The sequence below is a fragment of the Perissodus microlepis genome, chromosome 8, assembly GCF_051167445.1.
Source record: "Perissodus microlepis isolate ML-2025 ecotype Zambia chromosome 8, ASM5116744v1, whole genome shotgun sequence".
NCBI lineage: Eukaryota > Metazoa > Chordata > Actinopteri > Cichliformes > Cichlidae > Perissodus > Perissodus microlepis.
The window spans coordinates 7,371,284-7,386,929 of NC_140468.1; the positions used below are offsets into that span (position 1 = coordinate 7,371,284).

The following is a 15,646-nucleotide window of genomic DNA, read 5'->3' on the forward strand; positions in this document are numbered from 1 at the left end:
TCTCGTACGCATTTTCCTTCTTTTCCTTCTTTTCCTTCTTTTTCCTTGTTTTTCTTTTTTTTTTTCTTTTTGATGAGCTGGTCATCGCTCAGGGAGGAAGCAGGACTGCTTGTGTCGCTGGAAGGAGGGGAAGGAGGGGAGCTGGTGCCGTACTCCAGCCTTCAGGAATGCGCGATCTGGTTTGAGAATGGTGAGCCCAGCCACACCCTCTTTCGCTTGTTTCATTCCTCCATCTGTGCCCGCAAACTCTGTTTCACCCCCCCACCCAGCCTCCAACCCTCAACTCTTGTCACCTGCTGCTCCACCTTTCCTTGCACGGAGCTCGTCTGCTGTGTGGCGCGGCTGCTGGTTCGAATGACGTTTGTAAAGACATGGGGCTAATGGGAGGAGTGCAGGAAAGTAATTTCTCTCCGTAAAATGATGCATTTGTCAAAGATGTGAACTCTAATCACAGTGTAGGCTCGAGGGCCTGTGAATCAACCAGAGTGTGATAATGTAAGTGTTTTTTCGTGGCGAGCTGGTCTGTTTCATGCGTCAGCGTGGGTGAGCATTCAATTGTCTTTGAGAGTGTGTGTGTGTGTGTGTGTGTGTGTGTGTATGTGTCTGATGGAGTGTGTGTGCGTGTCTAAAGCGCAAGCTGTGGGCGGCTAATGGTGCTTGTTCTTGTTGTTGTGTGTCTCACTTTTCCTTCCAGAGCGCAGCGTCATATGTAGCATATGGTTGCGTAAATGGGTTGAAGTTGGTGGGGAATAGTCCCCCCCCCCGCCCACCCCAAACCCCTCGCTAGGTAGTCGGCAGCAGCTTGTTGTTGTGTACGAGAATCACCTTGTCATGTGCTGGGACGTGGTTCCTCCCTCTTGCTGCAGGTTTCCTGCCTCCCTGCCTTATCCCAGGGGGCTGCTAGCTGGTGTGTGAACGGAACAAAATGTCTCAATAACGTTGTCTGCCAGAAAAACATGAACACCTCATCACCAGCTGCTATAGCTGGTCTCAGGTGAATGGTTTTTGATGAGGCGCCTACAGCCGGTTTTCACACCACTTAGTATCACCACCTGGAGAGTGCTTTGATGAGCTTACCTTGTCAGCTGTCATTCAGGCTCTTATCATGCAATGACACTAAGAACTTCAATTTCAGGGTGGCTAAGTAGCCGTGTTTACTGTCTTCATGGTGGATCCCTCATGGGGTTATTTGAACTCGATGGAGCAGGGTGAAACGGGTCTCTTCCAGAGTAATGCAGTGCATCCCTCTGTGGTTATGACACAGGGACTTTTGTATTGTTTCCCTCTCTCTTATTAGATGTATTAGCTGGGTGATGGTTGCCTGACAGACGCTGCAAAGCCTTGAAAGTGCGAAGACGGGTATTCAACAGGTGCAGTGGAACACATATGCCACTTTAAGTCATGGTTGAGGCGGTTCTTGTGAGAATACCCGCAGAAAATGTGTGATAGAGTATGTTTCTCAAGGTTATTTTAACCATTGCTTCCTCTTGAGTCATTCAAGTGTTTTGCAGTTTGTGTCAGTGCCCATATTTATTCGTGGGCCCATATTTAAAGTCCTGACTTTAAACTGCAGGCTTCTGAATTGGTGTGTAAACTTCACTTACCTGTACCCGTTTGCAGTGTTTCAGAGGGATATTGATTTGCGTAAGACAAATGGTTTGTAAGCCAAAAAATGAGTTATGAAATAAACTGGGCAGATGTCTAAAATCCAACATCCGTGGGTCAGTTTACTGGCACCACAACCTGCACAGGAAATGTGACTGTGATGTTAATTTGCCTACTGTACTGTCAGTTTTATGAGTCTTTAGTAAGAGAGTAGCATTTGGATTCCACCTAGATTAAATAGGCAGCCTCCTGAGTGACCATACAGACAATATGTGCCATGCATAAAGTGACCAAACCACAGTAAACTAAGCGTGGGGTGAAACGTATGTTTTACAGATAAAGTAAATCTGAAGTGTACACATCTGATCCTTGCCTTTAATGTCTTTATCAACTTGTCCGTTCCTTTTGTCTACCACAGCCTCTTAGACCTGCTAATTCAGCTGTTGTTCGGTTTGAATATAATCTTTGGGGTTTGTTGTATTAACTGGGAAGTGAAACTCTTTGAGATTAAATATCTCTTTTGCAAGAGTCTCCAGATAGGGAGCATTAACCTAACTTGTTTAGAGGCAAGAGAAACAAGACATTCCAAAGAAAAACCATGGAAGCAGAACATCTGAGCCACCATGATAACCAGTGTTTAGCCCTGGTTTCGATAGCCAGACACATCTCTTTTTTTAAGCCAATCAAAAGTAAGACAGGAACAAAATCCCAGATAACACGACACTTGGTCATTGAACCTACATGTGATACCGCTGGCCTTTAAAAGCTCACACTTTGTTCCTCATTCTCAAAGTTTATTAGTGAGATTTAATTATGTGTTGCATGCTGGACTAGTATTCTTGTGTATTAAAGTCCTTTTCTTTCTCAGTTGAACAGCAGTTGTCGAATGAGTAGAATTACTTATCAAGTGAGTCGGTGTTGCCCCTTCAGTAACAACTCCCTGGATTCTAGAATTACAGTCTTTTATTATGATTAGAGAAGAGGCAGTGAGCGCCGCCATTAGCAAGATGAAGTCATCCTTTTGATCCCCACTCCGACCAAGCTCTTTAAAGTCGGCTTCCAGTGTGTGTACCAGGTAACAACCTACAATTAGAAATCTCCCCAAAAGCTTTCAAAACAGCTACAGTAATATGACGCAGCTAAAGAAGTGCAACCCAGACAGAGACAGCTTTAGCAATTACAGGACTGGCTTTAACTTTCCTTTTTCTTTTTGTAATTTAAGTAATTAAAAAAATATTAGGTTCTCTATGCAGAAAGGTCCCACTGACATTCAGTATGTCTCCTGGTGTTAAATGACTGTTGTGAAAATTTCAAAGCAAGTTTGCAAGAAGTAAGACGAAGACAAAGAGCTTCATTGTTGTTGCTCACAGAAAGGTTGTCCTTGGCAAAGTGTTTGACTTTGTTGATCGTGGTGTCTCTGAAAGTTTGAGTTTCTTTATGTTTTATTTGTGACAACGACTTTTGCATTTTATTTAGCCACCATCATTCCAGCCAGTAACATTAAAACTGCGTAGCTGACTGCTGTTATGCTGATGAGATCCAGTCTTTATGTTGCAGTTTTTACATTTACTGATCTGAACAAATTGATGCTTAAAGGAGAAATATTCTTTAAAACTTAGACAGGAAAGCAGGAACAGAGCGGGAGAATGCAGGAAATTGGGTAGAGTTGAATCCAGGCCCTACAGTAGCCTTCAGCAACATGGGCCACCATCTAGATGAGCTACACCGTTGTACTGATGTCAGATCAATTTTAAGCTACTTAAACATTCTATGCATAGGGTCGTTAAGTGCTTGGAGACTTTGAAAAGGTCAATTATTGTTTTAAAATACAAATTTCTTTGGTTTCCTGGTATAAAATAAGGGATAAACACTGGGAAAAATGAAATAAACTAACAGGGAAAGAAAACACTGATGTCCAAGTGGGCCAGAATCTTACAATTTTACAATCCCTAAAAAATGAGAGGCAGCAGAAAGATTCAATAAATATTTTGATATCAAACCAAACTGACGACAGAATTAACATCTATTTTTTTCTACGGCTAGAATAAAAAGTCTTTTATCAAAATCACTCGATTCCCTTTTCGGTCTTTTTATTCTTGAGCATTTTTGCAGTGAAAAGGTTTCATTTTTTGGAACCAGAAGAGCAAACTTGTTTTGTATTTACGAGCAATACCACGGCTTGAGTTTTTCTTTTAATTTTACTCTCTAAACATCCAATCTTTCTTGAAATCCTGTTAACATATTTTTCTGTGTTAGTGGCACCAAATGTGGAATTTCTATTCAGTGTTTTTCTTTCTTAATTTTAATCCTCCTCTGTGTAGCACAGCAAGCGGCTGCATCTTGCAAGAGAGGCTTTACAAATGAAGTTACTATCTTACGACTATTACTGTGGTTTTTACTTACGTTTAGTTTTATCTAGGTATTTAGCCGTACCTTCTGGAATAGAAGAGGGGAAAAAAAGCTGTATTGTGGAGAAGAGAAACCCGCAGTGTGCTATTAATAGCAATGATAATGATTTGCTTACAAAACAGAGCAGTGGGTTACATATACCACCTCACTGCTTTCTGCGAATACCGCTGGTGAAGAGCTGAGCAAACACTTCTCTGTGAGATGCTCACACGAATACACAGAGACCTAAAGAAGTGTGTTATTGTATGTGTGTGTGTGTCCATGCGTATCCAAACCCTTACGGACTATTGCACAGGACTCCACAGTGACACCAGGCGCAGTATTAACATTCACTACTTGTCTGTCTGCTGTTAACTTATTTGCTCAGTCATTTCAGGGTCCTGAACCCCTACCAGGCGTTTGTCTGGATCACAGCTCCGACTTTGTACCCTTACTGTCAGTCTCCTTACTATGTGTATGGGATTACATGAGGGCCACAATTGATTACAGCTTTTATCTGACATGAAAGACATTTGGGGAGCTTTGATGCTCATTTTATGTCGTCCTAAAGACAATGACACATTATCAGAATCATCTCAATCAGAACAGCTTAAAACTGGAAGCATGGATCAGTAATCAAATCTGTTTTCTTTGTAGTGTTTATTTTAGCTTCCTAATTACATAACAAGAGCAAAAGCATCCGACCCTCACTGATTTTTCACAAAGACAAGGGTGTGGTTCTCAAGTAGTGTCTGTGTGAGGTTATAAATATCTCCACTAGGGGACCAACTCCAGCTGGGACAAAGGTCAAGACACCCTTGCTATTATTAGTACACTGCATCAAGTGGTGTCCTTGGCAATTGTGCTCCTCTCACTTTCCCGGAGTGCCTGATATTTGACTTTACCTTGCTGCTTTCCTCAGGAGTGCAGTCCTCTCTGGTCTCCTGCTGGGAGAGGGTATGCCAAACGTTCATGGTCACTCCTCTGTATCAACCTGCTGTGCAAGTAGTGAAAATATGCAAAAAGAAGGTTAAGGTGCTGAAACCGCTCAGTTGCTGCTGCTGTGTGACTTGCCCAGAAATCTCACAGTATGGACGCTAGGAGAATGTACACATTTTAGACCAGCCAATAAAGGATTAAAAAAATGCTGCTCGGAGCAAATAAATAAGGTATTTGTATTTATTGGTAACAATACATTAAACAGCATCCTATGGATTTTGAAAGGATTCCATTTTGGAGACTCAATTAAAACATTAATCATGCTGTTACATAATAATATAATGATAAAGTGACAGGTGAACAATGGAATCGTGCACAAACAACATGTTGAGCTGGTTAAAACATTGTAGAAAATCCTGTCTGTGAAACGAGGACAAACAATCTGAACAGGAAGTACATCTATTTGGCAACGTCTGCAGAAAGAGCATTTTTCTTGGCGTCTTTTCTTGCCACTGATTTTTGGTTGTTCAAGAATGGTAAGCAGGGACCAGCAGCCAATCAGGCAGGAACCCCCCTCCCTACAGGTTTTCTTGATCCACACGAAAACCTCGCTTAAGGAAGGTCCTACACGGGCAGTTCCTATATTTGAAACACGCACAAAGATGTGGGTGACACTAAAAGGACCCTCAAGTTCCTGCTGTAAAAACAGCCTTTGCTCCACGGTGCCTTTGACTCACATCATGTTTGGCCACTAAAGCTCAGTCTTAACTTGAGATCATCCTTTGTGTGGGGATTACCAACTTTGTCCCTCTGCTTTTAAAAGGCAGTAACCTAAAACGGCTCCAAATTCTTTCTATAAGTCTTAGATTTAGGTTAACCCACTCATGCGTTGTTGTGCATTTGATATCACTTGATTTAGTGCTGTTGGTTTAATCCAAGCCCAATAAGGTTATGTGAAACGTTGAATTAACAGCTCTTTGGGTTAAGGAGAGCTCAGTTAATGAGCCTTCTTAGGAAATCAGCCCCTCCCGCCTTCCTCTTAAAATTCCGGCTGTGCCTCACCTTGCTCCACTAATCCTCCCAAGGCCTGTAATGATAGATACATATGTGAGTGTGTGCAGACACTCGCACACAGACACTTGCACGCATACATTAAAAGTACAAAAAAATAAAACAAACAGGGGAGGCAGCCGAGCTAATGGACTCGCACATGCTACTGACTGTCAGCAGCCTCCGTGTTGCACGGCAACATCTGGTCTGTATTGTTTTGTTTAACAAGTCAACAAGAGAAGCACACAAAATCATCTGTGGTCTGTGAGCCGGATTATTAAATGCACACTGGGCACAAGTCTTTGGGTCATTCATGGAGACTGGTGAAATAAATATAAAACTGCATCTCTCTGCTACTTCAGGACTGCAATGCTTTTGAACTCAGTTGCTATATGTTGAATAGAATGAATTACTAAACTCTTCATCTTCAAAATTACCCAAACATATCCACTTCATTACAAACCTTTTAACTTCATAAGCCTAATTGTGGGCAGTTGTCTTTGCTGCTCCAAAGATTAACATCAAAAACATTGTTAATCTTTTCTGAAACGCCTCATATGGGCATAAAAGGACTGCTAGATCACATTATGTGTGATAAGATTGCATAAAATGATCAATTATCAATCAAAATTAAACTTCATTCAACTTCAGGCTGCTATAAATGCTTTGTTTCTGTCTTAAAAAAATCTTCTTGGATCTGTGTGATGTTAGAGAGAGAAGTTATCCTTAATGTGGTCATCTCAGGTGGGCAGCTCTAGCTATGAGAAGAAAAGCCCCACCCATCTGCTACGACAGCCAATCAGAAGAACACTTAATGGGAGAAAAGGACTTGTTTCAGATAGGGGATGAAGGGAGGGTTGCACCATTATTTTGAGCTATGAATCATGAGCACAACAGGTCCCCTGCAAAAGTTCATTAAGTAACACTTAACAGTCAGCTTGACTCTTCAGTATCATCATTTTTTAAAATATTGAAATGTGATATTGATGTGACTGTATTACTCTATGAAAGCACTCAAAAAAAAAAAGTCAAAGCTTCATTATTGTTCTAGATTGAGATCACATCATCTCTTTTTGGGTCAGAGCACAAAGGATCAGAGCTGCCATTGCAGCAGTTTGCATCTTTAAAAGCTGAATTCCTTGAATTGAGATGATGTGTGGAGGACGCGGCGCTGTAAAGCAGCTGAGATTTGTCAATACAAAGAGGTTGTTTGATTGCATTTGAGCGAAAGCTGGGAGCTTTTAGTGCCGTTGAAGTCAACTTCTGTCTGCGTTACCACCACCCTAAAAAGATGGACAACTCTTCCTTTCCCTGTGCTCTGCTGTTGCCATAGTGACTGGGCCGGCGTGCTCAGTTTCTATAAAGCTCTGCTTAGGTTGCAGACAGCCGGGCAATGTATGTCCTCACCGCTGGTCTGTACGTGAGTGTGTATGTTAATTTGTGGGCGCCCGTGTCTTTGTCTGAGTGGGTGCCTGAGGTCGTATGCAACTGACACAGTGGTAGAGACGCTGCGATGTCTCCTTTCGCTCGCTTATCATTCACTTATCTGCAGCAAATGAGAAAATGTGCATTGCATATTGGAGCTTCCAATTCATATTCAGATCTTGTCATTTATTTGTTGAAAGCCCAGGTTGTGTCTGAGGGGACTGCCATGTTGAAAAGAAGCTTTCCTCTTTCATATGCACAACACCGTGTGAATTTGAATCACAATATTGACGTGCTTTCTGTTTTGTTGATGACTTCGCCAAAGGCTGTGTGTCTGTGCTGACAGTCTTGGGAATAGATATGAGCTTTTAAAATTTTTCACAATGTCCTTTAGCACCAGTGTTTATGTGGATCCCTCCCTTCTCCCTCCCTTTTCTTACTCTAATCTCACATATACACTTGCATACATGTCGCATGCATATTCATATTCGAACCCGCACACCCAGAGCATGTAAGAAATATCTATTTCACGGCCACGTGCATCTGCACATGCAGACAAGATATATTTATTCATAAGCTCATTAGAGGAGTGGATTTGCCTGCTGCCATCCATCACACTGTCACCCATCCTCAGCCTGGCACACACTGACAACAGAACTGCAGGAGAGAAGTCCATGGGATTTAGTCTCCTGGAACCAGAGCTATAGAGGGGATTTACTCCAATAGACAGCGTATCCCTTCCCTATTTTGTAGAGGTGAGATCAGGGAGACTACAAACAAAAGAAATGGTAATCTTCTTTTCACCGTAGTTTATCCTAAAATTGATATTCTGGGAGGAGAATGCCTTTAGTCTCTCAGTGCAATCACTGTCAAGGCATCCCAGGAAACCTTTGGTACCGTAAATGATTTAAAATGTAAAAACAGTTGAAATATATGGGGGAACTTTGTGTTCATGCTCTTGCGAACACACTGCCTACACTGTCAGACTGTCACACTCTCCTTCCAGCTTGTTACAGGTTATAGTGCAAGCTGTTGCAAGCTTGTCAGCGCAGGTGCAAGAGCGCCTTCAGGAAATCGGACAGGACTGTAGGTTGAAATGGAAGCATAAAAATACAAGCTTTGGCGTCTTTTCCTGCTATTGCACATTCATTTTTTACTTAACCAAGTGAACTTTTCAATATTGTTAAATGGACGAGAGGGGCAAAACAGAAAAAATGCTCCAGCCCTAACCCAAATTGTGTACAGTTAGGAAAGTGTCCCTACCTGTCTTCCTGTTTGAAAGTTAAAAGCTCCATCAACCAAAATAATTCTTACTTGGCTTCTCAGATAACAAGTAGTACGTGTACAACCTTCACACCAATATGAGCAGAATCTTTTCACACATCTTTTGTGTGAAGGTCAAAACCTGACATAATCTATTGATGGGTAAGAAAAAAAATGAACAAATAGGAGATGAGAATACGATAAATACATTTTATGTAATTGTATTGTAGCTAATTTATATTTAGTTACATATAATAATAATAATAATAATAATAATAATGTGTAATATGATTTAAATGCATTTTAAAATTATTAGTATTTTGTTTTCCTGACACATATGTTCGTATTACATCATTAATTGAGTTTATATTTATTTACTAACTCACAGTTAGACTCTAAACTCATAAAACACTGGCCAAAAACAGAAAAGCTTGTAAGTTTGACTGTCATGGCGTTTCATTGAATCGTGGATGACTCTGGAGTCTTCTAGTCCTGGCGATCACTTGTATTTGTTCATTGTGGCATCTGTGCTGGATAACCTCCTAGATTTGGTATTTAGCAGAGTCCTGTCCAGGCCATACTAACACAGTGCTGACAGTGAATATGGCATATAAACACTTGTACTTTATGCACATGCACATAGCTCTGAAGCGGCACTTTATTTTCTTTGCCAGGCAGAATTCGTTTTCATTTGTTTTAACTTTGGATTTGTTTGTGAGCAGAGTATGTCAAATTGTGACAACAGATTGCAGTAGATTGGTGCACAATAAGATCATGAGAAAAGGGAACAAGTTGTTAGTGCCTGGTGCAGGCCTGGATCAAGGTACAAACCATTTTTTTTTTTAATTTCTTGGAATTTTAAGTTGTTTTTCGTCATGCCTGAAGCATGATTTTTTCGTTACTCTTATGCTATCTAAAATTCCCTAGCAACTTCTTTGCTTGGATTGACATGACATTTGTTGCAGACATTTTAGCAGAAAAGAACTGTAATAACTTTGATACATTATTTTTTTTATCTAAAATTTGACTTTGTCTAATACAACCTGATTAGGGACCTAATATTAACTAATTAGTACAAGTAGTAGTATCATTTTTTGTGGTAAAATACCATGGTGTCATTAGCAATACTGCACTATTAATTTACTAAGTTGGAGGGCCACTGTCTGAAGAAGCTACCACTCTACTGCTTAACCCATCTATATTATTCTCTCTTCTACTGAGTATTGAAGTTAATTAAAACGTACAACATGCATTGTCATTACAGGTGAAGTAATGACCAACAATGTTTAAAATGAGAGTAACGCGTCTGCTGTACTGAACACCTCTGAGGAACAGAAATTAACAATGAAATTAAATATTCTTCCTTTTTCATGTTTTCTTGCATATTTTACACAATGCTGTAGAGTGAGTAGGAATATTCCAACGATGGAATATGTAATGTGATACTTGAATTAAAACAGAAAAAGTCCTTGCAAAGGGTTTTAAGATAATATCTACACTGCATGAAAACTAAATGGAAGGTAGGGACCACCTGCACATTTCACTGAGAGGAGCTGCTCAGCCATGAAAACCCATGCCATGAAGCTCCTGGTGCAGTTTCTATCCAGATGTTAATGCCAGAGGAGCTTTGGAAATCTGCCGTTATCGAGTCAGTAGAGCATTAGCAACTTTGTAGCATTTCATTGCAGCAACTCAAAGTGATAGTTTGTATGGCCCCTACATGCTTGTATGCATGCCTGACAAGATCAGGGCATGCTCCTAATGAGATGACAGTGTCCTGGGGGCTCTCCTCCCAGTTTGGACAGGGGCTCTGAGCTCCTGGACAGTCTGAGGTGAAACCTGGCAGCATCTGATGTGTCCCAGAGGTGTTCTATTGGATTGTGGTCAGGCAGAGTTTGGGGGAGAGTCAGTGGTATCAATTCTTTCATCCTTCAGGGACTGCCTGCATACTCCCTCCACATAAGGCATTGTCATGCACCATAAGGAACTCAGGACCTACTGCATTAGTGTAGTTCTGATTATAAGTCCAAGGATTTCATCCCAATACCTAATGGGAGTCAGGGTGCTGCTGCCTAGCCTCTAGAAGTCTGTATGTCCCTCCATAGATATGCCTCCCTAGACCCACAACCAAACCAGTTATGTTGAACGATGCTACAGGCAGCATGAAGTTCTCCACAGTGCCCGCAGACTCTTTCACATCTGTCTCATATGCTCAGAGTGAACCTCTCTCATCTGTGAAAAGAAGAGAGTGCCAGTGGTGGATTTATCAATTCTGGTAGTGTATGGGAAATGCTAATCTGGCGCCACGATGTCGGGCAGGGAGCTCATACTCTTGAGCACTCCTTCTTGCTCTTGACACTGTGGTGGGAGACACAGCAAACCTTCTGGCATTGGCATGCGTTTATGTGCCATCCTGGAGGAGGTGCTGGGTCCAGCCACCCCTGCATGCTACCAGTAGTGACACTGACCTAGCCAAATTCCAAACTAATGGGAAAAAACGGTCAAAAGAAACCCAAAAACCGTCGGTGCCATCCACCTGTAAAACCGTTCTTTTGGGGGTTGTCTCATTGGTGCCCCTCTAGTGCACCTGTTGTTAACGTAATTAACACCAAAGCAGCTGAAACTGACTAACACCCCCCTCTGCTACCTAACTGACCAGAATCGATTTGATTTGATGGTGCGCTCTGATTTTAAAAAGTATATAATATATATATATATAGTGAGTGGAAAAAGAATAACATTGAAAAAGATATTTGAACAAAGACGCAGAGTTTAAAAGCTAAAGACTGAAAATAAAGCTTGTTTTGAAAATGGCATGTTTACAAGTCTGTACAGCCTGTGAGGATGCTTGAACTTTCTCGCTGTATGTTACGCATTTTACATCGACCATCTGTACCACTGTACTGTGCTCAACAGTATGTAGGCAAAGGGATTAAAGCTCTCCTCCCCACCCATTACACACACATACATTATCCTGACATTAGCTGTAACACGAGCCCTAAACAAAAGTGGTGAAGAATCTATTCTGGTTTTGCACTCGCTGTTGCTTGAACATATGTTCCAACTGCTGCTCATGACTTCCTGCTCACCGCACTTTGGTCCTGCACAGTATTTCTGCACCAGATAGCTTTGGACGTGTGTGCTCACCCGTAACAGTAATGGTTGCGGCATACAGTATAATCTATTTTAAACCCCTATTTAACCAGATTAGTCAATTAAGGGTAAATTATGCTTAGTTGCTGCCCATCTCAAACCCACACCAGTACAGAAAAGAAAGATAATAGATTAAACAAATGAGTCTTATGCACAATTTAGTTGATATTGGCTGATTTCTTTTTTTCGTTCTCACAGCTGGGCATGACTCCAAGTTCGTCATAGAAGTTATTTCCATAGTGAGGACAAAAAAAGGGGGAAATATAGTCTGGTTCCTCCTGTTTATGAATATAACAGAGGAGGAGGGGAAGTCATTTCTGTATTGGATGGATGGGTTGTTTTTTCTTTTTTTGGTCTCCATTTGTGTGGTATATTAGCCAGATATTCAGCGTAAGCAGGCTTAGCATTTTGGTGCTAATTGACTGAACATTAAAACGCAGAGCGAGTGCAGGAAGCCTTATGGTCTCATTATTCTTGCTGTGGAGAGCCATCACACTCGGTGATTTTAACAACAACATCCTTGCAAACAAATGCCACTGAATGGATCGCAAAGGTTTTCTTCTTTTTGCATTTCTTCCAGGGTATGTAGCCTGTGTGTGTTTATCAGTACAATGACTTTGCCTTTTATGTGCGTCATAAAACTATTTTTTAAGAACACCACAATGTATGGACTCATGACACTGTAAGCTGAACTGGGTAACAGTGCTCACAATCTGTGTGCCGTGACCAAGAACCCATGAAAGGATCATACACAGCCACCACCCCCGGCTTTCTGTGAATCTCTGATTTTCTCATTTGATGTCTCAGACGCTGTGGCTGAGTCGGGCGCGAGGACATTCCCAAAATGGATCTCATTTGCATTGTTGGTGTGATTTTTGACACTGGACAAACAGACGCAAGAAACTTTTTATTTATTTAGCTTTTCTTCTTTTCTTTTTTTTGCTTCCTGGTATTCTTGCATTTCAGTGGTGGGTGGATGTTTTGCAGGTGTATTGTTTTGCCCTAGCGAGGTACCTGATTGCTCACGTTGCTTATTTACTCATGTGTTTGCTTTATCTGACCCGAGGCACACACAAGGCGTAAGAAAGCCTTCAGGATGTTTTCATTTTATCAGTGTGCTGCTTTAAGTTCATGCTGTAAGCTCTCTGACTTTCCTCCCTTTCTGTCCTGTCCCTGTCACTCCTCTCTTTCTTTTCTTCTTCCATCTCCCTGATTTATGTGTGTGTCTCTCTGTGTTTCTGTGTGTGCACGTGTTGTCTCCTTCTGGGTGTGTGTGTGTGTGTGTGTGTGTGTCTATGCTTTCTGCTCCCAGCCCCTCTGCGGAAAGCAAAGTTTGTGGAGAGCCCTCGCATTCCACAATCAGAGCTTGGCTCCCCTACACACACCACCACCACTGCCAAGAATCCAGACCTGGACACATACTGCCCTGGTAAGTTTTGGCCAGCTCATCCCTAATTTCGTGTGTTGTTTATTTATTTATTTTTTGCTCGTTGGTTCTTCTCTGTGCCTCCCTGGTTTCACAGACGATGATCAGTTTTCGGGGTATTCTGCTGCTACTTGCTGCTGTAAAACATTGCTAAGGTTATTAATGAAAAAGCTTTGCTGGGGCCTGCAGTGTCCATCCTCATCGCCTCCTCCCTCTCTGTCTCTCTAATCCTCTCTCGCTGCTTTCTCGCCCCGCTCTGCTTTTCGGGCGGATAGCTCGGTTAGGTGCCACCGCTGTTTTCCGTTAACTTCGCAGTCGGCTTTTTCTCGGTAATCCTGCGGACAGTCCACATCCCCACCCCTCCCCTTCCCTCCCTCTCCTCCCAGTCTATCCCCATCAAACCCCGTCTATCCTCCTCCCTTGTGTCTTCGTCTTCCTCGCTCAGAAGGACTTTAAAACGGGTCACCTGAGGATAGTGCTGTGCTCAGATCTGGTTCTGGTATATCTGCTTTCTCATCTTGCTTCTCCTTTTCCTGTTGCCATTGAGAAATGCGGTGCTAGCTTCCTGCCCTGTCTTTTTGGCTCAACCTGTGGTGGAATAGGAGAACCCAGGGCTGGATGTACACATGAGAAATGGTGATGGAAAGCCTCGAGGCTTAACTGGACTTATTTAGGCGGAAAATGTTTGAAAGTGTGCTACCAGCCTTCTCCGTCTGTGAGCCTCTTCTGCTGACTTTCTGCTCAATGGGAATTCTAAGTAGGTGATATAGTTGATTATATATTTATTTCTGTCATACTACACATTATATGGTCTGAATAGTGTATTACTTAAGGATAAACCCTTTGATTCTGGCTCCTGGCTTGCTTTTGAATTTCATGGATGAAAAACTGTTGACCCTGGCTTTATTTTTGCATTAAGTCAGGCGGCTGGTGAATAGCAGTTGTTATGAGCGGCAATAGGTGTGACATTTCAGGGATAACATGGTAATCTCTGCTTCCTGACCCAGTATGAACCTTCCAGATCCCTCACGTCATCTGGATCCGTTTTTTTTATCAGTTCCCAGAGACAGAACCAGACATGGAGAAGCTGCATTCAGCTTTTATGCTCCATATATCTCGAACAAACTCCCAGAAAGCCTCAGATCAGCTGAAACACTCAGTTTATTTAAATCCAGGTTGAAGACTCACCTGTTCTCAGCTGCATTTGAATAAAGCACCAAATTCGCACTGTTTTACTTTTAAGCTTAAAATTCAAAACTTACATTTTAACTACTGATTTTATCTACTGTTCCTTTCTTTTTTTCCATTTTAAATCATGCTTTTTATTTGTTTTTGTTTTTTAATGTCTGTAAAGCACTTTCAATCACCTTGCTGTTGAATTGCGCTATATAAATAAACTTGCCTTGCCTTCCATTGGGGCAGGAAAAGAGTTGATAAAACGTGAACTGGAGCGGAACTGGGAAGCCTAAGATGAGTTTTCACGAGAGGTGAGGAGTTGCACCTCCCCGGTGGACAGATGGACATGTTAGCTCTTAACAAGGTCTCCTTGGCGTGTCTAGCAGCAGGGTGGTGACTTAAACATCTGATCACATGCTAGTCCACACTCTGCTGCTGACACTGTCTTTTGAGTGGAGGAAGTGAGGCATCAGTTGATTTTTCTTTTTTTTTATGTGGCCTACAAAGATATTTGTGGTGCCATAAATATTGTTTGCAAATATTTTGTGAGACGTCTTGTAAAACTCCCCACCAGCCAGCCTCCTTAAACCGTGGAGTGAAAGCCTTTCTAATGATGTTAGAGTTCAACCTTCTTAAAGGTAATTCTCCAGACTGAGGGCAGACGCTACAGATAAAATCCTCCATTGTGTCACTCCTTTTTGCAATTAAAATTACAATCGGGGGTATTATAGATTTAATGTCAGTGCTTGCATATGCATGCCAGGTCACATGCATTTCTCAGTTGTGTTCAGCGAACAGAGAGGAGCAAAAGACAAAACATTACGTGCCACTTCCCTCTCCACCCTTCCCATGTGAGGGGAAGTAGGAGGGGATGAAAAAACCAAAAGGTGAACAGATAATTAGCGTCCACTTCGACATGTGCTTGCTTTGTATTTTGAACAATGTTATAGGCAAACGTTTAACTTCTTTGAGCTGTGTGAATTATCTGTTAAAGTTATTATCTGTGAGTCAAATTTCAAAATATAGAAAGATTTCTTTGCCCCAGATGTTAAAAACGCACTTATTTGTATTGGACTGATAAACTACTCAACTGACTTAGTATATTAAGGGGGGATGTGAAGTCAATAAATCTCAACAAAAAATTTAGAGTCAGGTGCAGAACCAAAAGAAATGAGCTGCAGGATTCCAGCAGATTGTTTAGATTTAATGCCAAACGGTGAT

The 15,646-nt window shown here is 41.7% G+C and overlaps 1 protein-coding gene across 9 annotated transcripts in view; it reads left to right on the forward strand.

Annotated features, from left to right (window-relative positions):
- The window catches only part of tanc2b (tetratricopeptide repeat, ankyrin repeat and coiled-coil containing 2b), a 162,655-nt gene that overhangs the window by 97,043 nt on the left and 49,966 nt on the right, over positions 1–15,646 (forward strand). For 6 of the 9 annotated variants that reach the window (XM_084937264.1, XM_084937266.1, XM_084937267.1 and 3 more), the window contains one exon: positions 13,136–13,252. The exons of 1 other annotated variant lie outside the window; for it this stretch is intronic. In XM_084937264.1, coding sequence (XP_084793390.1) covers positions 13,136–13,252 — 117 coding nt within the window. Of the gene's footprint in view, positions 1–72; positions 191–13,135; positions 13,253–15,646 lie in introns of those variants that run through there. 2 more of the 9 variants (XM_084937271.1, XM_084937272.1) reach the window with 2 other exon arrangements.